This window comes from Carcharhinus amblyrhynchos, chromosome 5, assembly GCF_965287045.1.
Source record: "Carcharhinus amblyrhynchos chromosome 5, sCarAmb.v2.hapA, whole genome shotgun sequence".
NCBI classification, from domain to species: Eukaryota; Metazoa; Chordata; class Chondrichthyes; order Carcharhiniformes; family Carcharhinidae; genus Carcharhinus; species Carcharhinus amblyrhynchos.
In genome coordinates, this window is record NC_137328.1 from 106,278,802 (window position 1) to 106,304,082 (window position 25,281).

At 43.0% G+C, this 25,281-nt stretch overlaps 1 protein-coding gene across 1 annotated transcript in view; it reads left to right on the plus strand.

Annotated features, from left to right (window-relative positions):
• The window catches only part of lrp2bp (LRP2 binding protein), a 43,687-nt gene extending 19,505 nt beyond the window's left edge, over positions 1-24,182 (plus strand). Inside the window, exons 4-8 of the mRNA XM_080189398.1 lie at positions 5,045-5,187; positions 6,073-6,178; positions 14,632-14,855; positions 19,400-19,565; positions 20,599-24,182. Coding sequence (XP_080045524.1) covers positions 5,045-5,187; positions 6,073-6,178; positions 14,632-14,855; positions 19,400-19,565; positions 20,599-20,664 — 705 coding nt within the window. The 3' untranslated portion in view covers positions 20,665-24,182. The remainder of the gene's footprint in view (positions 1-5,044; positions 5,188-6,072; positions 6,179-14,631; positions 14,856-19,399; positions 19,566-20,598) is intronic.
• Positions 24,183-25,281: the final 1,099 nt, after the last annotated feature.

Genomic DNA, 25,281 nt, shown 5'->3' on the forward strand with positions numbered 1-25,281 from the left:
ACTCCGTAGACAGTCCCTCCGCGGCATCCACCTTCTCTGCAGCCATGACACTGTCCCTGATCAACAGTGCCACTCCGCCACCTGTTTTGCTCCCCTCCCTGTCCTTCCTGAAGCATCTGAATCCCGGCACCTGAAGTACTCAGTTCTGTCCCTGAGACATCCAAGTCTCTGTAATGGCCACCACATCACATTCCCAAGCATCAATCCACGCCCTAAGTTCATTTACATTGTTCACTACACTCCTGGCGTTAAAATAGACACACCTCAGAAGGGCACTTCCCTTCTCCATTACCCGCCTAACCTCCCTCTCATACTGTCCACAGTCCTTCTCTAACCTCCTCGCACTCAGTCTCCTCATCTCTATTCCCTCCCCGCAACCTTTCTAGTTTAAAGCCCCCCCAGTAGCCCTAGCCAATCTTCCCTAAAGTTTGTTTCTACTTAAAATATGAAATCTTGTGGTCTAGTTCTCTCAGTTAATTACATGTTGGGATTTCTCTTTATATGTTAATGGTCTCCAGCAAGATTGTAACAATATGCAAACCATAAAGAGATTCTACGATGCTGTTACATATGTCTACTGAATGTTTCATCACTAATCATCGATGCTGACAGGTCATCAATGCTCACAGAAAAAGCCTAAATTCTAGAAAGGTGGGCAGAGTATGTTCAACCACATCTTCAACTGGCCTTCATCTATCAATAAAGAATCAATAGGCTGCCATAGGTTGCAATCAACTGCTCTGTCACTAACATTCCCACAATGTTAGAAACAATGAATGCAACCAAACTCCTTTCAACAGCAAAGCTGCAGAAGCAGATGCTGTCCGAGTTGAGATTTGAATTCTCACAGTCTATGAGGGAGCAATGAATCATCAATGTAGGTACAAAGATACCTACATTGTCCAGCTATAGAAGCGGAAAGGAACTTGCCAACCTTGTGACAATCATAGAAAAATATCAGTCCTCTAAATCACTGCAAAATCTTCACTAGAATCCCCCTGAATCACAGTGTGTAACAGCTGAACCAGAATCTGCTGCCAGACTGTCAGTGTGGTTTCAGAAAAGGTCAAGGAGTCCTAGATACTATGTTTGTAGTTAGACAGCTCCAACAGAATTGTCAGCAATAGAACATGGACCTCTCTGTCACATTTGTTGACTTGACTATGAGCTTTGACCGATCAGCCATAAAGGCTTTTGGAAGGCATCAGAGAAGTTAGGCCACCTTGAGAAATTCACCACAATGACTCAACCAGACAGTATTCTTGCACGTGCCCTGGATCATGTTGAGTCTTCTGACCCATTTCCAGTCAGTAATGGGAGTTAAGCAGGGCTGCACGCTAACACCAATCCACTTCAGCATGTTTTTGTTGACCATGGCCTCCGATGACTTAACATGATGATGATGATCCTGGCATCAAAATCAGATAATGCATGAATGGGAAGCTACTCAGTCTGAAACAACTCCAGGCTAAGATCAAAGTCTTCAAGGACTTTGTGATTTCCTTCTTGCCAGTGACTGTGCATTAGCTGCCAGTTCATAGTTGGATATGCAATATTGCATGATCTGTTTCTCCAATGCATGCAATAGCTTCAGTCTTATGATCGGCACAAAGAAATCTGAGTGTACCAGCCTGTTTCAGGAAAGTCCCATCTCGAGTTCAGGGTTTTAGTCCATGACCAGAACCTGTCGGCACTGGATAAGTTCACTTTTCTCAGCAGCGCACCCTTTCTCTCTCAAGTTATCCATATTGACACTAAGCAAATGCAAAATGTGCCTAGGCTAGAGTAGCCTTCAGCAGACTTTGAACATCATTGTGGAAATGAAGAGGAGTAAATCTCCCTCCTAAACTGAAAGTCTATAAAACAGTAAGTTCTGCCCTATGCATGTGAGAGTTGTGCTAATAAGCTCAACTACTTTCACTTGAGCTGTCTTGATCAGAGGGCAAACAAATACCAGATGCTACCTGAGCTAGCATGTCAAGCCTCCACACCATATATTGAGACGTTCACAGCTGAGTTGGGTTGGTTATGTAGCCAGAATGCCTGGCACTCACTCACCAAAACAAGTCTTCCATGAAGAGTTTGAGACTGTGATGTATTCTTATGGCAATTGAAGGGAGCACTACAAGCACAGTTTGAAGGTTTTACTTAGCAGTTTTGATATTGACTCCCAAGTCCTAGGAAACAGTCATCCAAAGTTGCTGCAATTGGTGCAACCAAATAAAAAAAACCTTTGAAAGCAAGCACATAACAGGGGAAAGAAAACTCAAAGGGATGAAATGCTGAGCCAGCAACTCATCCAGTGTTAAATCATTTGTACTATTTGGCTCTATTTACAGGGAGGGAAATAAAATGAATGAAATCTCTCACACACTAAAGTCAAAGCAAACTACTGTGGTACCGGAAATTTATGATAAAACCAAAATGCTGGAAACTCCCAATAGATTAAACAGTTCAGATGAAACACCATTGACTGGAAATGTTAACTATGTTACTTCTCCAGTGACTGCCTTGGTATTTCCTGCATTTTTTATTTTGATTTCTTTCTCACATTTCCTTGCAGTTGGTTGTAGAGTGGCAGTGGTAAAATCTGGGGAGGTGGTGGTATAGTGATATTGACACTAGACTAGTAATCCAGAGACCCAGGGTAATCCTGTGGGGTCCCAGGTTCAAATCCCACCAAGGCACATGGGGGAATTTGAATTCAGTAAAAATCTGGAATTACAAGTCTACTGATGACCATGAAACCATTGTAGATTGTCATTAAAATCCAATTGGTTTGTTAATGTCTTCCGTCCTTAGCTGCTCTGGCCTACGTGTGACTCCAAATCCACGGCAATGTGGTTGACTCTTAAATGCCCTCTGGAATGGTCTAGCAAACAATTCAGGTCAAGGAAAATTAGGGGTTATTGACTTTTAAATGCTGGCCCAGCCAACAATCCCAACGTCCCATAAACAAATAAAAAAACAGGTTGCTCAATAAATTAGGAATTTGTACACACTTTGGGGATGAAAAAGATCACCCATACCTTTTGCAGAAACAGTTTGAGATCCTTACATAGATAAATGGAGTCTTGCACTAGTGACTTTGAAGGTATGTTTATGAATAGCAGTAGAAAATGAAGGTTCTTTCAAACAACCTTTTCTGTTTTAGTGTGTACCATGGACTCTCAGTAACTACATACACAGAGACAATTTTAATTCTACCCACCCAGTTTCTGATCAGAAATGAGCAGGTTACTTAGCTGTTGGAAAATAGCTTTTGTGCTATTTCCCATTATAGCTTACAGGATTCCACAGGCAGGTGAGGTGCCTTTTAAAGAAAGTGGTGAGCCCTAGATGTTTTGAAAGCTGGGATCCTCAGGAACTGAACTGGAACCTGAGTGAGGAAGCTGGCAGAACTTTCCTGCCAAGCTCAAACAGGTGTGCAGCTGAACTACAGACAGAAGATGCTTCCCAAGGTAAGTCTAAGACTGGAGTACTGTGTGCAGTTTTGGGCGCCGCACCTGCGCAAGGATATTTTGGCCCTGGAGGGAGTGCAGAGGAGGTTTACTAGGCTGATACCGGAGTTGAGGGGATTGAGCTATGAGGAGAGGCTGAATAAACTAGGCTTGTACTCGTTAGAGTTTAGAAGAATGAGGGGAGATCTCATTGAGACGTATAAGATGATGAATGGGATGGATAGGATAGAGGTGGAGAGACTCTTCCCGCTCAAAAAAGACAGTAGGACTAGGGGGCACAGCCTCAAGATAAAGGAGAGGCGGTTTAGAACGGAGTTGAGGAGGAACTTCTTCACTCAAAGGGTGGTGAATCTCTGGAATTCTCTGCCCGTTGAAGTGGTGGAGGCTGCCTCGCTAAATATTTTTAAGAAGCGGGTTGATGGGTTCTTGATAAGAGAGGGGATTAAGGGTTATGGGGAGAGGGCGGGAAAGTGGAACTGAGCCACAACAGATCAGCCATGATCTTATTGAATGGCGGGGCAGGCTCGAAGGGCTAGATGGCCTACTCCTGCTCCTATTTCTTATGTTCTTATGTTCTTATGTTCCATTGCGGGGCAAGGAAATCTTAGAGCACTTCTCTGAGCCCAACAAGGAAAGTCGACGATCGCCCCTTTCAGAAACATCAAAAGCCCTTTCTGCACTTCAACACCATTATTCCTATGAAATTCATCTCCAAACTCTGTGGCCTGGGCCTTGGCTCCTCCCTCTGCAACTGAACCCTGAACTTACTAACTCTCAGACCACAGTCAGTAAGGATAGGCAACAGTTGATCATCTTCAACACCGGTGCCCCACAAGACTGTATTCTCAGTATCCTACCATACTCCTTATACACCTATGACTGTGTGGCCAAATTCCCCTCCAATTTGATTTTCAAGTTTGTTGATGACACCATCGTAGTGGGTCAGATCTCAAACAATGACGAGACAAAGTACAGGAACAAGATAGAGAATCTGGTGAACTGGTGTGGCGACAGTAACCTCTCCCTCAATGTCAACAAAGCGAAGGAGATTGTCGTCAACTTCAGGAGGCGTACAGGAGGACATGCCCCTGTCTACGTCAACGGGGACGAAGTAGAAAGGATCAAGAGCTTCAAGTTTTTAGGTGTCCAGATCATCAACAACGCATCCTGGTCCCCCCCATGCCAACACTATAGTTAAGAAAGCCGTCCAACACCTCTACTTTCTCAGAAGATTAAGGAAATTTGGTATGTCAGCTACGACTCTCACTAACTTATACGATACACCGTAGAAAGCATTCTTTCTGGCTGCATCACAGCTTGGTATGGCTCCTGCTCTGGCCAAGACCGCAAGAAACTACAAAAAGTTATGAATGTAATCCAGTCCATCACACAAACTAGTCTCCCATCCATTGACTCTGTCTACACTTCCTGCTGCCTCAGCAGTGCAGCCAGCATAATTAAGAACCGACCCCACACACCCCGGACATTCTCTCTTCCATCTTCTGGAAAATTTTGCTGATTTTTGAAAACTAATAATGTTACTGTAATTTTGTAGCTTTTAATTATACTGTTCTTTTTACCAGGAATTAGGTGTGGAATATATGAACATAATCATAAACTCTGATGACCCAAGAGCACAACACTTGAAATTTGTAGCATATTACAATTTGGGCAGAGCTGCCTTTGAAGGATTTGGAATGCAGCGGAGTGATACAGAAGCTGAACGGTTAGTAAACTGTTATTCCTTACCACCCTCAATTTGATTCAAGTTTATTGGGATATGGATCAGAAACCCCAAGGTATATTATGAAGTCAGATTAGACCCCAGCTATTTGCTATTTTAGCATTGTGAGAATATGATGTTTCAATCCCAATCACGATTCCTGACACACTGGGAACACAATTTAACTGAAACAAATAAATTCATATCATTTAACAGTTGAACGATACTTAAACATGACAAGGTACAATTCTTAACTGCTAACCTATTGCTATGAGTTCCAATTCAAGCAGTATTCCTCTTATAGTCTTAAACCCCTCTTCAAAATCAGTTAGCAAAGTACAGGAGTATGTGCTTGTACTTAGGTTGCCACTCCTGGAGCTCCCAGACGGCCTCCAGAGAAAGAGAGGGAGAAAGACATGCATTGCTTCTTTCAGAACTAGACAAGAATTGTTTGTTTTCTTTAAGAAAATGAAACAGAAACTGTATTTTTCTTTATAAACTTAACTCCTCCCCTTAAGCACATGACTCTGTCTCTGCCAATCAACCTAATCAAAACTCTACTCAAACTCCAGGAGAAAAACAAGTAAACACAAATGGATTAACACTGTTTAGACAAAAATACGATTGGCAAAAATTAATAATCCTGAAATCACAGCATGGAGCTTCATGTTCTTCTAGACAAATCAACTTCTGTAACAAAACACTGCCTCTTAAACAAAACATGGTCTAAATATATTTCTCAAAGGCACAGTATCATAAGTTACAACAGGGACCACACCTCAAAAAGTTTTTAATTGGTTTTACAGTGCTGAGATGGACAGTGGTGGGAAAGATACTATGTAAGTGTAAATCATCTAAGGTTACTGCACTTTGCTTTGCTTTTTACAGACTATGGCTTATCGCTGCAGATGATGGTAACCCAAGGGCGAGTGTGAAAGCCCAAAGTACTCTCGGATTGTTCTACTGCAGACCTGAGTCAGAGGATTTGCAAAAGGTACAGGAGAGGATGTTGGAATCTGTATATTAAAAACACATTGGGCAGAATTTTCTCAGAAAAATTCGAAGTGTCGAACAGCCAAGTAAGTGGGAGATCTTCTTGCCCATTTTTCTAGCAAGGTAGGTGGTGGTAATTTACGGCACTCTGTTCAATGCAGAGGCCATAATGTAATTCCCACCAGTACGGTAGTGGGCAGAGCCTATTTACGCTGGGAAACCAGCTGTGGACTGCTAGGGACGCCATTGTGCAGGCACACTGCTATCCCAGTATGCTGCGTACGTCAGTGGAGTGCCTCAGGGATTGTTGCTGGGCCCACTGTTATTTGTTATTTATATTAGTGATTTGGATGAGAATTTAGGCGGCATGGTTGGTAAGTTTGCAGATGACACCAAGATTAGTGGCATAGTGGACAGTGAAGAAGGCTATCAAGGATTGCAACGGGATCTTGATCATTTGGACGAATGGGCTGATGAATGGCAGATGAGTTTAATTTAGATACATGTGAGGTGATACATTGTGGTGAATTGAATTGGGATGGGACCTACTTAGTTAATGGTAGGGTGTTGGGGAGAGATATAGAACAAAGAGATCTAGGAATACAGATTCATAGCTCCTTGAATGTGGAGTCACAGGTGGACAGGGTGGTGAAGAAGGCATTCGGCATTCTTGGTTTCATTGGTCAGAACACTGAATACAGGAGTTGGGATGTCTTGTAGTTGTACAAGACATTGGTAAGGCTGCACTTTGAATACTATGTACAGTTCTAGTCACTATTATAGAAAGGATATTATTAAACTAAAGAGAGTGCAGAAAAGATTTACTAGGTTGATACCAGGACTTGATGGTTTGAAGTAGGGAAGTCTGAAACTAGAGGGCATAGGTTTAAGGTGAGAAGGGAGAGATACAAAAAAATCCAGAGGGGCAATTTTTTCCATCAGAGAGTGGTGAATGTCTGGAACGAGCTGCCAGAGGCAGTTGTAGAAGTGGATACAGTTTGGTTTTTTTAAAAAGCATTTAGATAGTTACATGGGTAAGATGGGATATTGGACAAATGCAGGCAATTGGGACTAGCTTAGTGGTAAATACTGGGTGGCATGGACAAGTTGGGCTGAAGGGCCTTTTTCCATGCTGTAAACCTCTATGACTGTACTGTTCAAATCTCATTCTTATATGCCTTTATGCGGGCCGTTTCCATGTTAAACTGTTAGTCTGAGCTGAGGTCATTTCATTTATTGCTGGTGTTTTATTAGTGATTTAAATCCTTGATTATTTAAAATTTCTCTAACCTATTAGGATTTTCTCTCCAAAATAACCAAGGGGCACTGCCTGCTCTGCCCCTGATCACCTGGAAGGTTTCAATGGCCTCCAGTCCCACTGGTGAAGCTATCGCATCTGGTCCCTGTTGGGACCATCTGTGATCCTCACTAGTGAGGACCTTGGCCAGCAAGGTTGGAAAGGTAAGTGAGCCCAGATTGTTATGTCCTGGACTCACTGATTACATCAAAATAAGGTAATAAATATTTAAGGGCACAAGACTGATTTTGCTGGCAGAACCAGGCTGGGAATATCAGGGGATGTGCTTGATTTTCTTTGTCTGTCGCTCATATTTCCCACCCCGCTCTGCTACCCTAACAGTGCAATGGGACAGAAAAATCTCTCGAAGTATGTCCAAGATTAATATTCATGCATTTACTGTGCATTACCTTTTATTACACAGATAACTGAAAAAAACTCGCAGGTTCTATAACTGATAAGAACACAAGAAATAGGAGCAGGAGTAGGCCATCTAGCCCTTCGAGCCTGCGCCACCATTCAATAAGATCATGATTGATCTGAAGTGGATCAGTTCCACTTTCCCGCTTTCTCCCCATAACCCTTAATTCCCTTGTCTGTCAAAAACCTATCTACCCGTGATTTAAATATATTTAGCGAAGTAGCCTCCACCACTTCAATGGGCAGAGAATTCCAGAGATTCACCACCCTTTGAGTGAAGAAGTTCCTCCTCAACTCTATTCTAAACTGCACCCCCCTCTCCGATATCAGCGCTATCAGATTCATCTGTTTTGTTACAAGTCCTACATGTGTTCAGATGCAGAGTCTTTGTGCATTTGTCATTGCAACATTTAGCCTTGACTGCTGGTTTATTCTTAGATGATATCAGGGCAGTTGTAAGCAATGATATAGGTTCTATGGAGAAAAGCTTTGGATGGAAACTAGAAATAGTAAGGAGAAAAGGTCACTGATCGGTGTAGTCTATAGGCCACCGAATAATAACATCACGGTGGGGCAAGCAATAAACAAAGAAATAACTGATGCATATAAAAATGGTACAGCAATTATCATGTGGGATTTTAATGTCGATTGGTCAAATCAGGTCAATCAAGGCAGAAAGATGAGTGGTAGAGCAAAGTGTGCAGAGGACACTGAACAACTGCAAAGGGATATAGATAGTTTAAGTCAGTGGGCAAAGGTCTGGCAGATCGAGTACAATGTTGGTAAATGTGAGGTCATCCATTTTGGTAGAATAACAGCAAAATGGACTATTATTTATATGGTTAAAAAAAATTACAGCATGCCGCTGTGCAGAGGGACCAGGGTATCCTTGTATAAGAATCACAAAAAGTTGGTTTGCAGGTCCAACAGGTAATTAAGGAAGCAAATGGAATGTTGTCTTTCACTGAACAAAGAACAACCCAGCACGGGAAACAGGCCCTTCGGCCCAACGAGCCCGCGCCGCCATCTTAACAAAGCATTTTCCTACACCTACCTTGACCCGTGTGTATGCGTATGGTACCCCTATTGTAACCAGATTCAGGGGAGAATAGTTTAGGGACAATTTGTTACACCAATCAGCCTAAGAGCACATCTTTGGGGTGTGGGAGGAAACCGGAGCACCCAGAGGAAACCCACGCAACCACAGGGAGAATGTGCAAACTCCCACAGACACTGGTTCAAATCCATGTATCTGCACAGCTAGCAGTGATCGTCACTGAGCTGTTGTGGTGCCCATCTGCTGGTCCAGTTTTAAGCACACACAACGACGCGAAGTACTAGGCCACTTTCGAAACATCCAAGAGCAGCCCACACACGACCCACCGTGTGCATGCCCCTCGTTAGACAACAAGATGGACCGACACACCTGCGGATTAAAAGAGACAAAACATTAACATGTAGCATTATATTTCCATTATCGGCCCGAGGCTCTGACCCTTTTTAAAACCGTCTCCTATAACCCTCCATCCCTGTCTCACTCACGTGCCTAAGTAAACCTTAAACAAGTCCAGCTTGCCTGCCTCCACCACCTTACTTGGTAGCACATTCCATACCCCCATGACCCTCTGTGTGAAAAACCTCCCTCTAGCATCCAAATTATACTTCTCCCCCCTCATCCTTAGTCGTGACCCCATGTGATATTTGTCTCCAATCTAGGAAAAAACCTGCCACTGTTTATCTATACCCTTCATTATTTTATACACCTCTATCAGGTCCCCCCTTAATCTCTGTCTTTCTAAGGAGAAGAGCCCCAGTTTACCCAATCTTTCCTCATAACCCAGTCCTTCCATACCAGGCAGCATCCTGGTAAACCTCCTCTGCACTCTCTCCAGGGTCTCCACGTCCTTCCGGTAGTAAGGTGACCAGAACTGGACGCAGTACTCCAAATGCGGTTTGCTAGAGGGATGAAGTTTAAAAACAGGGAGGTTATGTATAAGGTGCTGGTGAGGCCACACCTGGAGTACTATGTACAGTTTTGGTCTCCTTACTTGAGAAAGGATATACTGGCACTGGAGGGGGATGGAGAGGAGATTCACTGGATTGATTCTGGAGTTGAGAGGGCTGGTTTATGAGGAGAGACTGAGTAGACTGGGACTATACTCATTGGAATTTAGAAGGATGGATATTGGGGAGGAGGGGAGAAATCTTGTAGAAACATATAAGATCATGAAGTAAATAGATAAGCAGAGAGATTGTTTCCACTGGCAGATGAAACCAGAACTAGGGGGCATGGCCTCAAAAGAAGGGAGAACAGATTTAGGAATGAATTGAGGAGGAATTCTTCACCCAGAGAGTTGTGAATCTGTGGAATTCCCTGCAAAGTAGTTGAGCATACCTCGTTGAATGTTTTTAAGGCAAAGACAGGTTTTTGAACAGTAAAGGAATTAAGGGTTACGATGAGCAGGCAGGTAAATGCATAAAAAAATTGGTCATGATCTTATTGAATGGCAGAATTGGCTCAATTCTATCCCTTCCTATCAGATCAGTTTATCATTTCCCATATTTATATTCTTTCACTTTGACTCTACTCTGATTTGCCACGTCTTCCCAAATTTGATCCCTTGCCCCGACTATTGGTTTAAAGCCCTCTCTACCTCGCTAGTTATACAGCTTTCTAGAACACCAGCCCCAGCACAATTCAGATGTAGAACATCCCAACAGTACAACTCCAGTTATTACAGTACTGTTGCCAGATTGGAAACCACTTCTCCCACACCAGTCTCTCTGCCATGTATTTATTTCTCTAATCTTATTTGTCTGATGCCAATTTGCATATTGCTCAAGAAATTTCCTGAAGGTCGAAGAGTCTAAAAGCAGAGGGCAGAGATTTAAGGTGAGAAGGGAGAGATACAAAAGGGTTCAGAGGGGCAATTTTTTTTTACAGAGGGTGGCGAGTGTCTGGAATGAGCTGCCAGAGATAGAGGCAGGTACAATTTTGACTTTTTAAAAGCAGTTGCTTGCATGGGTATCCTGCAGGTACTCCGGTTTCCTCCCACAGTCCAAAGATGTGCGAGTTAGGTTGATTGGCCATGCTAAGAAATTGCCCCTTAATGCCCAGGGATACGTAGGTTAGAGGGTTTAGTGGGCATGATATGGGGGTAGGGCCTGAGTGGGATTGTGTTCAATGCAGACTCGATGGGCTGAAGGGCCTCTTTCTATACTGTGGGGTTCTATGATTCTATGGGGATAGAGGGATATGGGCCAAATGGCAACTGGGACTAGCTTAGTGGTAAAAACTGGGCAGCATGAACAAGTTGGGCTGAAGGGCCTGTTTCCATGCCGTAGACCTCTGTGACCTTTGATATTCCAGAAATTATTAACTTTAAGTCTAGTTTTTTAATTTGGTATAAAACTCCTCATACTTATTATTAAGAACCTCTTCCTCATCCTGCCCGTGTAGTTGGTACCCATATGGACCATAACAACTTGCCCTCCTGCTGTAAGACCCTCTCCAGAGTGGAGTAAATGTTCCAAACCCTGGCACTGGGCAGGCAAAGCAGCCTTAGCAGCCTTCTGGACTCTTGCTCTGCAAAATATGTCAATCCTATGCTTACCAAACTGTCTGTGTTGAGTAACTTTTTTCCTTACCCCTCATCTTTTGCTACCCTCTGATATTCTGTCCAAACAAACAGTGCACTTTACTGCTCAGTCACCACCACCAATATCCTTGTCATTTATTTACCAGCAAGCTCTCGGCAGCTCCATTCTTTCTTTGTGCTACTCCCTTCATGTCTAAAGTCAGCCCCACCACTCAGTCCAAATTCTCCAACCTCCCTTTCTGTTAAATTTCACACTCAAATAACAAACTTCAATATGGCACAATCTCAAACCTTCCTATATAAATACAATGCCCACTTCAAACCTGCCTCGTGACACTGCTCAACACTCGCCAACATAAGTGAACCCTTCCCAAACAAATACACAAATATAAAATGCTATTAAAAGATTTTAAGAAGTTATTTTTAGATCAAAAGACATTTAATATTGATTGCACACGTACAAATATGTGCAAGTTACATTATATATATTTCTGGTGCATAATTTTCTGCTCAGATTCCTACATAATAAAGATTCTGTTCAGGCTGCCCATGATTCTCTGACATGTGGAACATTCGAGCTACACAGTACACAAACTGACCATTGAATCCAATGAGCCTATACCAGTGTTTATACATGACATGTACCTCCACGCGTTCCAATTACAGGGATGCGTAGGTTAGAGGGATTAGTGGGTATAATATGTAGAAATATGGGGGTAGGGCCTGGGTGGGATTGTGTTTGATGCAGACTCGATGGGCAGATGGGCCTCTTTCTGTACTGTAGGGTTCTACCTTTTCCTACCCTAACCACTGACAATATCCTGGAAAATTATTCAGAGTTAAGAATACAATAATGAGGAGGATACCTTCCCCTTCAACCACTAAATGGGGGATTTTACTGCAGCAGAAAAAAATGAAAATTTAATTGTTCTTTCAATAAAGGAATGGAAATATTTTTTAAAAATCAAAGTAATACATTCAGTACAAAATATTGACTTCATTAAAATAATATATAATCAGAACTGCAATGTCTAAACCCGAATGACAAGTTTGTGTATGTGAAGGCTGCAGTTTTCATAGCCTGGCCTGCCCAAAAATTTTAAATCTGTTCAACTGCTTACCATAGTATTCTTTGTTGATTTTTAAATCTTTGTCGATTTTAAAAATCAACAAAGAATGACTAAGAAGGTGATAAAGAAAGGAAAGATAGAGTATGAAGCTAAACTAGCTCTAAATATAAAAAATGACAGTAAAAGTTTTTACAAATATATAAAGAAGAGAAGGCTGGCTAGAGTGAATGTTGGACCCTTGGAGGACGAGAGGGGGGATTTAGCGGTGGGCGATGAGGAAATGGCTGAGGCTTTAAATAAGTTTTTTGCCTCGGTCTTCACGGAAGAGGACACGAATTGTTTGTCGAATATTAAAGATAGAAGGATGGTAGGAGATGAGGGCCTAAATGCAATTACTATCACTAGAGAGGTAGTGCTTGACAGACTAATGGGACTGAAGGTGGACAAGTCCCCAGGACCAGATGGAATGCATCCCAGGATTCTCAAAGAAATGGTAGAGGTGATAGCGGATGCCTTAGTAATTATTCATCAAAATTCGCTGGACTCCGGGGAAGTGCCGGAAGATTGGAAAATGGCTAATGTTACGCAGCTTTTTAAAAAAGGTAGCAGACAAAAGGCAGGAAATTATAGGCCGGTTAGTTTAACGTCTGTAGTTGGAAAAATGCTAGAATCCGTCGTCAAAGAAGAAATAGCGAGGCACCTAGAAAAGAATGGTTTGATCGAGCACGGATTCGTTAAGGGGAAGTCGTGTTTGACGAATTTATTGGAGTTCTATGAGGATGTGACTAGTGCAGTAGACAGAGGGGAACCGGTGGATGTGGTGTTTTTAGATTTCCAAAAGGTGTTTGATAAAGTGCCTCACAAAAGGTTGCTACAGAAGGTTAGGATGCATGGAGTTGGGGGTAAGGTATTAGCGTGGATAGAGGATTGGCTGTCTGATAGGAAGCAGAGAGTTGGTATCAATGGGTGCTATTCTGGTTGGCAGTTGGTGACTAGTGGAGTGCTGCAGGGATCGGTGCTGGGGCCTCAACTGTTTACCATTTGTATAGATGATCTGGAGGAGGGGGCTGCGTGTAGGGTGACGAAATTTGCTGATGACACAAAGATGAGTGGAAAAGCAAATTGCTTGGAGGGTGTGGAAAGTCTGCAGAGAGATCTGGATAGGCTGAGCGAGTGGGCGAGGACCTGGCAGATGGAGTATAATGTTAGCAAGTGTGAGGTTATCCACTTTGGCGGAAATAATAGTAGGAGGGATTATTATTTAAAAGGCGAAAAGCTGCAGCATGCTACGGTGCAGAGAGAACTGGGGGTCCTTGTGCACGAGTCGCAAAAACCCACTCTACAGGTGATCATGAAGGCGCATGGAATGTTGGCCTTTATAGTGAGGGGGATAGAATATAAAAGAAGGGAGGTCTTGCTGCAACTGTACAGGGTACTGGTGAGGCTGCAGCTGGAGTACTGTGTGCAGTTTTGGTCGCCGCACTTGCGGAAGGATAAATTGGCCTTGGAGGGAATGCAGAGGAGGTTCACTAGGCTGATACCAGAGATGAGGGGGTTGGACTACGAAGAGAGACTAAATAGACTGGGTCTGTACTCATTGAAGTTTAGAAGGCTGAGGGGGGATCTTATTGAGCTGTATAAGATAATGAAGGGGATGGATAGGGTAGAGGTAGAGAGATTCTTCCCGCTTAGAAAGGAGGCTGTGCCCTCTAGTCCTGCTATCAAGATAAGGGGGTGCAGTTTAGATTGGAATTGAGGAGGAACTTCTTCACTCAAAGGGTGGTGAATCTCTGGAATTCTCTGCCCGTTGAAGTGGTGGACGCTACCTCGCTAAATATATTTAAGTCATGGGTAGATAGGTTTCTGATAGACAGGGGAATTAAGGGTTATGGGGAGAAAGCGGGAAAGTGGAACTGATCCACTTCAGATCAGACATGATCTTATTGAATGGCGGGGCAGGCTCGAAGGGCTGGATGGCCTACTCCTGCTCCTATTTCTTATGTTCTTATATTCTTAAAGTATTTTGTCCTAACGATTGTACTATTGTTGTGTGCTTCCCTTTTTCTAGGCATTCTTTTGGCATTCCGAAGCCTGTGGCAATGGAAGTCTAGAATCTCAGGGTGCTTTGGGCTTATTGTACCTCACTGGGCAGGGTATCCGAAAGGACAAACATGCAGCTTGGGTTTGCCTGAAGGCAGCATCAAGCAGAGGCAACGTTTATGCTCAAGGTCATCTAGTTGCTTACTTCTACAATTGTAAACTATACCATAGCACTGTTGAACTTGCTGAAAGGTAATATGAATGATCAAACTAATCTTTTTTCAACATAACTGAAATATAATTGTGCCTAGATGGAGCCAAACTGTCTCCTGGACAGAAAGTCCCATGAGCCAGGAGCAATTGTCTGACTAAAGCAGCTCCAGGTATTGAAGGTGAAATTAACAATTTAATTTATAAATGTGGAGAATGATATTATACAACAATATTTCACATAAAGTTCATTATCACACAATGCTGCCTGAAACACATTCCCTTTGTAGAATTCATTTTTATTTTCTATACTTGAGCAGAGTTTATGTGTCTACGTCAACAACTCAGTCTATTCATGCCTCATATAATGTAGAAACATGTATATAATGACCAGAAGTGAGAGAACATACCTGCTGTTCAGCCTCAGTCTCATGGAAGTTTTATGTGCTGTGTGTGTTTTATTTAGCAAGTTACTTAATGCATTTTGTGATTGTGTTACTTGAATTTATTTGTTAAAATAGGTTTCTAGTGCATTAAAACAGCACAGATACGAAAGTCATCCTCAATCCCAAGGGAACAAAGACCAATACAGCACAGGAAACAGGTCCTTCGGCTCAACGAGCCCACGCCACCATCTTAACAATGTATTTTTCCTACACCTCCCTTGACCTGTGTCTATGCTTGTGGTAGCCCTATTAGAAACCAGATTCAGGGGAGAATAATTTAGGGACAATTTCTTACACCAGTCAGCCTAAGAGTATCTTTGGGGTGTAGGAGGAAACTGGAGCACCTGGAGGAAACCCACGCAACCACAGGGAAAATGTGCAAACTCCCACAGACACTGGCCCAAATCCACGTATCTGCACAGCTAGCAGTGATAGTCACTGAGCTGTTATGGTGCCCATCTGCTGGTCCAGTTTTAAGCATACACAAACGACACAAAGTACTAGACTACTCTCGAAACATCCAAGAGCAGCCCACACACGACCCACCGTGTGCGTGCCCCTCGTTAGACAACAAGGTGGACCGATACACCTGCGGAGTAAAAGAGACAAAACATCAACACATGTAGCATTAGATTTCCAGGAACGTCCCGAGGCTCTGACCCTTATTTAAAACCGTGTCCTATAACCCTCCGTCCCTGTTTCGCTCATGTGTCTAAGTAAACCTTAAACAAGTCCAGCGTGCCTGCCTCCACCACCTTACTTGGTAGTGCATGCCATACCCCCACAACCCTGTGTGAAAAACCGCCCTCTAGCATCCAAATTATATTTCTCCCCCCTCACCCTAAGCTCGTGGCCCCTCGTGATATTTGTCTCCAATCTAGGAAAAAGCCTGCCACTGTTTACTCTATCATTATTTTATTCACCTCGATCAGATCCCCCCTTAATCTCCGTCTTTCTAAGGAAAAGAGCCCCAGTTGGCCAATCTTTCCTCATAACCCAGTCCTTCCATACCAGGCAGCATCCTGGTAAACCTCCTCTGCACCCTCCAGGGTCTCCACGTCCTTCCGGTAGTAAGGTGACCAGAACTGGACGCAGTACTCCAAATGCGGTCTAACCAACATTCTGTACAACTGTAGCATTAGACGCCAGCTCTTATACTCTATACCCCTTCCTATAAAGGCTAGCATACTGTAAGCTTTCTTCGCAACCTTCTCCACCTGAGTTGCCACCTTCAGAGACTTGTGTACTTGCACTCCCAGGTCCCTCTGCATTTCTATACTCTTAATAGGTCTACCTTTATCATGTAACTCCTCCCCACATTATTCCTTCCAAAATGCATCACCTCGCATTTATCAGGATTAAATTCCATCTGCCATTCATCTGCCCAATATACCAGCCTATCTATATCCTGCTGTGTCACCAACACTCCTCGCTATCTGCCAATCCTGCCATCTGCAAACTTGCTGATCAACCACGTACACCCTCTTCCAAGTCATTTATATATATTACGAATAGAAGAGGTCCCAATACTGAGCCCTACAGCACACCACTGGTGACAGACCTCCAGCTAGAAAAGGACCCTTCCACTACTACTCTCTGTCTCCTGTTGCCTAGCCAGTTTTCAATCCATCTAGATAGCTGTCCCTGTATCCCATGAGCCTTAACCTTTTCTACCAGTCTACCGTGAGGGACTTTGTCAAACGCCTTACTGAAATCCATATAGATGGCATCAACAGCTCGTCCATTGTCAACCGTTTTTGTCACCTCCTCAAAAGAGTCTACCAGATTCATAAGGCAAGACCTCCCCTGAACAAAGCCATGCTGTGTATCCCTAGTCAGATTGCAACGCTCCAAATGCTTATACATCCTATCCCTAAGAATTTTTTCCAACAGCTTTCCTACCACTGATGTCAAACTCACCGGCCTATTTTTTTTAATAGTAATTTTTTATATTCCCAGGGTTATCCCTACTGCCCTTTTTAAACAGCAGTACCACATTAGCTATCTTCCAGTCCTCTGGGACCTCACCTGTGTCCAAAGAAGAGACAAAGATTTGCATCAGAAGCCCAGCAATTTCATCTCTCACCTCCCTAAGCAGCCTGGGATAAATGCCATCAGGCCCCGGAGCTTTATCAGTTTTTATGCTGCCTAAAAACCCTAACACTTCCTACCTCGCAATGGATATTTCCTTCAACTGGTCTACAACTCCCTCCAAGACATTACAAGACACCAAGCCCCTCTCCTTCGTGAATACCGACGCAAAGTATTCATTCAGGATCTCCCCCATTCCCCAGACTCTATGCATAGTTCCCCTCCTTTGTCCCTAAGAGGACCGATTTTCTCTCTAACCACCCTTTTGTTCCTAATACAAGAGAAAAATGCCTTTGGATTTTCCTTAATCCTATCAGCCAAAGCAATTTCATGCCCCCTTTTCGCCCTTCTAACTCCTCTTTTGAGCTCCCTCCTGCTCTCTCTATATTCCTCCAGTGCTCTCTCCGTTCCCAGTTGCTTAGACCTAACATATGCCTCTCTCTTCTTCCTGACCAAGTCCTCAATATCCCCTGTAATCCACGGCTCTCTAATCCTGCCTTTCCCATCCTTCCTCTTTACCGGCACGTGTCTTTCCTGCAACCTTTTCAGTTTGCCCTTAAAAGCCTCCCACTTGCCAACCGTGGACTTAGCCACTAACAGCCTCTCCCAAAGTAACCAGGGAGTTAAACATAGTACAGAGTAGTGTGATGCATAGTCACTGTGCACGGAGCACCTGGATATGCAGTCACCCTGCAGGGATGGACGTAGGTTTGCTACCACTCTGGGTGAATGGATTTGGGTGTGCAATCACCTTCATTGCATCCCTACAGTGCAGATGAATTTGACTCATCAAGTCTGCACTGACCACAATCCCATCCAGGTCCTATCCCCATAACCCCATTTTTACCCTGCTAGCCCCCTGACACTAAGGGGCAATTTAGCATGGTCAGTGAACCTAACCTGCACATGTTTGGAGGAAATCCACACAGACATGGGGAGAAGGTGTAAACTTCACACAGACAGTAACCCAAGCCAGGAATTGAACCCCCAGGTCCCCGGTGCTGTGAGGCAGTAGTGCTAACCACTGTGCCACCATGCTGCCCTTGCATGAATAGATCTGGATACACAGTCACCCTACATAGATAGAATACGCAGTCACATTACATGGAAGGACTCAGCGTGACAAATATATCTTTAAATATTTTCCCAATATCATTGTGGTAAAATATGAAACAGGCGTGTGAGAATATGAGTGAGAGTAACTTAATTAAACTGGAGACAGTAGGCTGCAAGGGTCAGAACATGAAAAAGCAGTTAAGTTTGAAAGCAAGTAGTTTGAATTGGAGAGGGGCAGAGCTAAAATAGAATACCAGTGGGCAGCATGAATAAAAAAATACATTAGGAAGATAAGGGAAGTGACTTAAAGTTAATTATTGCATTTCAAAAGTAACATGTACATTTTGCATAGATCACAAATCAATGAAGCAAGACAGTGAGTTTACTTTTACCTAAAAAGTAGTAGCCATAAAGTAACATGCAAGACCTGTAAATTCTGAGGAAAGGAGCTTCTAAAGGAGTGTAAAACAGTGGAGTTAAAGATGAAAGAGAAAAGACATGTTGAAAAAAACAATTGAAGGTTAAAACACTAGGTGTGGTTATGACCTGAAGGGAAAAAAAATGGAAGAGCTCGGGAAAAACCTGGGGAAACAGGAACAGCTCAGTAGCTCTTGCAGAGAGCAGACACATACATGACAGGCTGAATAGGTGTAACCATTCTATGATTCAATGATTTCAATTGCACTATAATCTGTGGATTTGTTTTTTCCTATATAGAACATGGATATTTCAAGATATTTATATGGCTTGTGACATGTGGCAGTATATTCAGATATTTATTAATCCAGCAAATGCAAGGCTGAGTGACTGGAATTGTTCGTCACTTTATAATTAGCACGCTGTCCACCATGTAGGCTTATAGCATTTAACTGTAGTGTTCTATGTTCTATGTTCTATGTTAACTGGTTACCACTAATTACTGGATATTTTCATTTAATTAAATTTTACTACTTGGACCATTTCCAAACTAATTTGTTTCAATTTTTAAAACAGGGTTGCTAACTATGACAATATTCCACAAATAGCAAAAGAAACGGATTGCCTGCCATCTTACGTAGCAAAGGGTATCGCCATAGCTGCTTTCTACTACGCCAGATGTCTGCAGTTGGGCTTAGGGACAAAACAAGATCAGGTGGAAGCCAGAAAGTACTTTTGCAGGGTAGGTCAAAAAAAAAAGTGCTGTTACGATGAATCAATACATATATAATTTCATCCTAGGGTACAGACCTTTATCAGAATTTACTACCCACTGAGAAATCACTTCTTATGTGGCAAATGTTGTACGACCAAGCTGTTTTAAATTGGTTTGTCCCACAATGGAGTGTAAAGCAATTACTTACCCATCTTGGTTGAGCGTCAAGATTATGAGAGGCATGAACAGACTGGATAGTCAGTCACTTTTTCCTAGGGTGGAAGAATCAATTACTAGGGGGCACAGGTTTAAAGTGCGAGGGGCAAGGTTTAAAGGAGATGTATGAGACATATTTTATACAGAGGGTGGTGGGTGCTTGGAACTCGTTGCCAGGGGATGTAGTGGAAGAGGATACGTAGTGACTTTTAAGGGGCTTCTTGACGAATACATGAATGAGATGGGAATAGAAGGAAATGGTCTCTGGAAGGGTAGGGGATTTTACTTAAGTGTGGCAGCATGGTCAGTGCAGGCTTGGAGGGCCAAAGGGCCTGTTCCTTGCTGTAATTCTCTATTCTTTGTCTGCGTGTATAATGTAACAATGGATACATTGTAATTCGGACTTTTGCACTGGAGTCAAAATAGACAAGAGATACTACATCATCATTTCCATGATTTTAATGCAAACCACAGATTTGTTCATCTAATATGTGAGCTGAGTGGTTGCAGGGAGGTGGGGGTGGGGGGGGGGGGACAGGGACAGGAGGGTGTCTGCTAACATTAATAGCCTCTCAGAGTCTACTCAATTATCCTCCTCAGCAACTGCCTTTACAGATTTTAACTAAAATTTCAAAGTAAATTTTCTGATTTCTGGCTGAGAACATTACTCCATGGTAGTTCCATGTTCACTGTACTGGAACATCTGTTTTTAATTAGTGCTAGTAATGAGGGTAACACTGCATTTATTGGTTAACCATTCAGATTACCTTGCAGGATATGTTGTTGTGCTGCAAATTGAAAGGAAGGAAATGCAACCTGACTGTCAATGCTTTTTTAATCCAAGGCAATTCATACAGATCGTGATGTAGCAACTGACCTGCATTTTCAAGTTATAATGGACAAAATTTAAGCAGCAACCATTGCGATGAAGACTCAGACTCAGACTCAATTAAGTATGGTTAAGCTACAGTTCATCACCACGTGGTTCCACATCATTTTGAAAACAGAAAATTTCAGAACTGAGCCCTGAGTAAAAACTTGTGATTCCTGAAAAACATCTTCCACTCTTCATTACTAAACAAACGGGAGGTATGGTTTCATTGAAGTGTAGGGTATACTTGGTGCAATAATTGAAATTGCATCAGTTTAGTCATAAATTGAAAAAAGTATTCTGCCGTACTTTAATGGAGCCTTTGGGAAGCTTTAGCTTATTAAAAAAAATTCTCCTGCTCTCCCAACAAATAAGGAACCTAGAATTAGAGTTGACAAAATCTTTGATGAGGAAAAACATGCTCAGGCATCCTGCAGAGGAATAATCAAAAAATGGAGACTAAGCCAAAGGAGGCATTAGGAGTCGGGGGCTAAAGTTTGGCCAGAGTTGGGCTTTAAGAATGGTCTCAAAAGAAAAGCTAAAATGAGGGGGTCTATGGAGGATATCCAGAGCCTTGAAGGCCATTGCAATCATGGTCAACAATGATAGGACAGAGGAAGAGATGGGCACAAGAAAGATGAATTGACATAACGAAAGAATTTGGTGCATGAAGTGAAGCAGGGGGCAGTGCTTGTATTGCTTGAGGAGACTTGTAGATGGCAAGGCATGAGACAACAAGGGATTTAAACAAGATGATCATGTTCAATTTGAAGCACTAGACTCAATGTATGTCGGTGAGACTAGAGTTGTAGGCAAGTGGGATTTTGTGGGAACATGATTCGGCTGTTAGAGGGAGGTTTTTCATTCAGAGGGTGGTGGGGGCCTGGAATGCACTGCCAAGTAGGGTGGTGGAGGCAGGCATGCTAGAGTTGTTTAAGGCTTACTTAGATAGGCACACGAGCGGACTAGAGATGGAGGGATACAGGAGACTTCTAAATAAAGATCAAGAGCCTTGGGACGTCCCTGGGAATCGATTGATTCCTATGGACCTTCCAACATATTTCATGGCTCACTCGTCTTACTTCTGAGCTTCTGGGGATTCCTTAAATGTCTGTCCAAGTTTTGCATGTTTGTTGGTGTCTTTTCTTTTACTTCACAGGTGTTTCGGTCCTCCTTGTTGTCCAACAAGGGGCATACATGCGGTGGGTCGTGCGAGGGCTGCTCTTGGATGTTGCTTTGAGAGTTGCCTAGTGCTTCACGTCGTTAGTATACACTTAAACTGGATCATCTGAGGGGCAACATGACAGCTCAGTGACTATCACTGTTTGCTGTGCAGATACATGGATTTGGGCCAGTGTCTGCGGGAGTTTGCACATTCTCCCTGTGCTTGCGTGGGTTTTCTCCAGGTGCTCCGGATTCCTCCCACACCCCAAAAACGTGCTGTTGGGCTGATTGGTGTAACAAATTGCTCCTAAATTAATCTTCCCTCAATCTTCCCCAATAGGCATAGACAAAGGTCATAGGTAGAGGAGGGTACTCACAATGTTAAAATGGCGGCGTGGGCTCGTTGGGCTGAAGGGCCCATTTCCAGTGCTGTGTTGTTCTTTGTTCTATGACAATGGGATTCCCATCGCCTGATGGGATGATAGCAAGAGAGTTTTAGAACATCAAATTTGGATATGACAGAGATAAGGATTCAGAGGTAGCTGAGCTGGAGGAGGAGGGGTGTAGGGTGTTGTGGAGAACAAATAGATGGTCTTTAGTAGACTATCAGCAGAATTTTGCCATCCCCAACCAATTATTTGAAGCAAGTGGGGGAGATAAAATTCCCCAGGTACCCTTCCACTACCAATTCTCCTGCCTTTACCTGTATGCAATTTTTTCAGACAGTGAGGCCTAGACCATTTGTCCTTGCCCCAAATGAAGTCCTGAGTAGGCAATTAATGATCACTTAGGGCTTTTTCCTGTCGGGCCTCAATTTCGAGGAGGAAAGGGACAGTGGGATGTTGGGCTAGTCACCCACCAGGTGTGGGCCTCACTTTACATCAGGCACCCATACAAGATCTGCCTTCCATAACACCACCTTCCCGCCCCTCCAACCCATCATCCACTCCCTCCTCATCTTTCTATGCCTCACATTTCCAAGCTGCTGTGAGACCACCTGCACTTACCTGGTGGAACTTGAATCTGGGACTGCTTGTAGTTCCAATCCTGGTCACTGCCATTGACCATCAGCTCTGAGTCTCAAGTGATGGGCTTAAGTCCTGTCCCCAACCAATTACATGCAATTGGTATCAGTGCATGTAGCTATTTAGAACAGTAAAGACAAGAGCTCCTGTATTTTGTGTTTTTAAACACTATCGTCAATATGCAAGATCAAATTATATCAGCAACATACTGCTACCTCACCTTTACGTGCACTGAACTGGAATTTGATGATCACTTCAGGAATTAAGCTCCTAATCTAAGATGACAACTATTGCAGGGATTTTAGATGAGATGTTAAATAGAACTCCTGTCTTCGAGCTCAGCTGGTGTAAGTGATCCGATGGAACTGTTCCAAAGATGTGGTTAAGTTAGGTGGATTGACCATGCTAAATTATCCCTTAAGTGTCAAGATACCCACCAGATGGCACAGTGGTTAGCACTGCTGCCTCATAGCACCAGGGACCTGGATTTAATTCCAACCTCAAGTGCCTGTGTGGAGCTTGCAAGTTTTTATGTCTGCATGGATTTCCTCTCTTAGTCCAAGGGGAAGGGAATAGGTGGATTGGCCATATTAGAGTTGCCCCTTAGTATCAGGAAACTTAGCAGGGTAAATACATAACGCTATGGGGATAGGGCCTGGGTGGATCTGTTGTCAGTGCAGGTTCAATGGGCCAAATAGCCTCCTGTACTGTAGGGATTCTACAGAGAGAGAGATAAAGAGTAAGATAAGAACAGCTAGAGAGTGACCAAATAGGGATTCTATGAAGGTGTAATTTAGGGGGATTAGCAGGGTGACTGCACAGGTTTTCGGGGGGATAGGGCTAGGTAAGGTGCTCTGTCAAAGAGTCGAGGCAGACTGCTAGGAGGGCTTTTACAGTTTTGGGATGAGCAAAGCGTAAGATCCTGCCCAGAGGTCAATGAACCTTTCCATGTCCATCCCTTGTTTGCTCCAGGCAGGGCAGGAAAATTTCAGCCTATGGGTCGAATGGTCTCCTTCTGCACTGTTGACAATTCTGCATTCTACTCTGAATACCTGGCCAGACTGAAACTTCCTCAATCAACATTACCACAAAACTCATCTTACAAACACTTTATAAGACCTGGCAGCTGTCTTTTCCTACACTGCAATAACTTATGATAAAATGTTCCAATAAATAGGAGTTCTTTTTTATTCCCAAAATTGAATGAATTTTTGTTTTTTCAAACAAAATATTTATGTAAATAAAATGTACAAGATATTAGCTAAAGATTAATTTTGTGATAGGAATGAGATCTCTCTAATGGGTGGCTGGAAAGAACATATGCAAAACAGAAAAACTGCAGTACCAAAATAAAAGAGAAAAAGCTAATTTCCTCAGTGTCCATGTTTGTTTTAGCACAATATACACAAATGCAAATGGCTAGTGGAATTTAAATTCACTAAATTAATAATAACAGAATTACAGTAACACTGACCATGAAACTACTGGATTAGGTCACCAATAGCCTCCAGGAAAGGAAATCTGCTGTCCTTAGCTGGTGTGGCTTCCAGCAGAAATGTCTTAGTAAGCCATTTGGTAGTACTGACTGCTAGAGATGGAAAAGTCAAATGACTATGCAGCATTGATCTCTGCACCAGAAATAATAAAATCAGATCGCTCCAATCATCTTGCAAAACTAATCCTTACCACCACTTTGGGATTAGGGCCAAAATTGAGAGCGCTCTTCCACAGACCAGTCAAGCAACAGCCTTACATATTTATGCTCATTGACTAATACATTACAGCAAATGCCCCAGACTTCTCCATCACCGTTAGCAAGGCAGACTCACCAGAGATGGAAGAAGTGGCATTCAGTTGGGAGGGACAGGCACTAGAAACCCTCAACAGTGACTCCATGCTCGAAGTCTCATGGTCAATCATGAGCAAGGAAGCCAGTTGATTATCACCTCCCTCAGCTGATGAATTGATACTATGTTGAACACCACAGTGGAAGAAGTGGTTGCAAGAGCGCAAATACTCTTGGTGGGTTTGTCATCTGGAGTGACTCGGTAGCACCGTTACTTACCAGCTGGCCAAGTCCTTAAAGACATATCTGCCAGACTGGGCCTACAGCAGGTGATCAGAACCAACAAGTAAATATCTATTTGCCCTTATGTTCCTGCCGCAGATGCATCTGTCCATGATAATTTGATAGGAGTGACCGCCACATATACTTACGAAGACAAAGTCCCATTTTCAAAACAAAGATAATTTGTGGTGAGTTTCATAGTACTACCACTACTGAAAGTGATAGATTCAGTTCAAAACTGAACAAAGTGCTTTGAACCAACAGAACTATATTCCACCAGAACCTGCACTCTCATCACCCTGCATTCTCCAGATTCTAAAGCCAATGACATATTCAGGACAGCAAACCAGGAGCAGCACAGACAGCTCTAAAAATAAGATGCTAACTTGGTAAAGAACA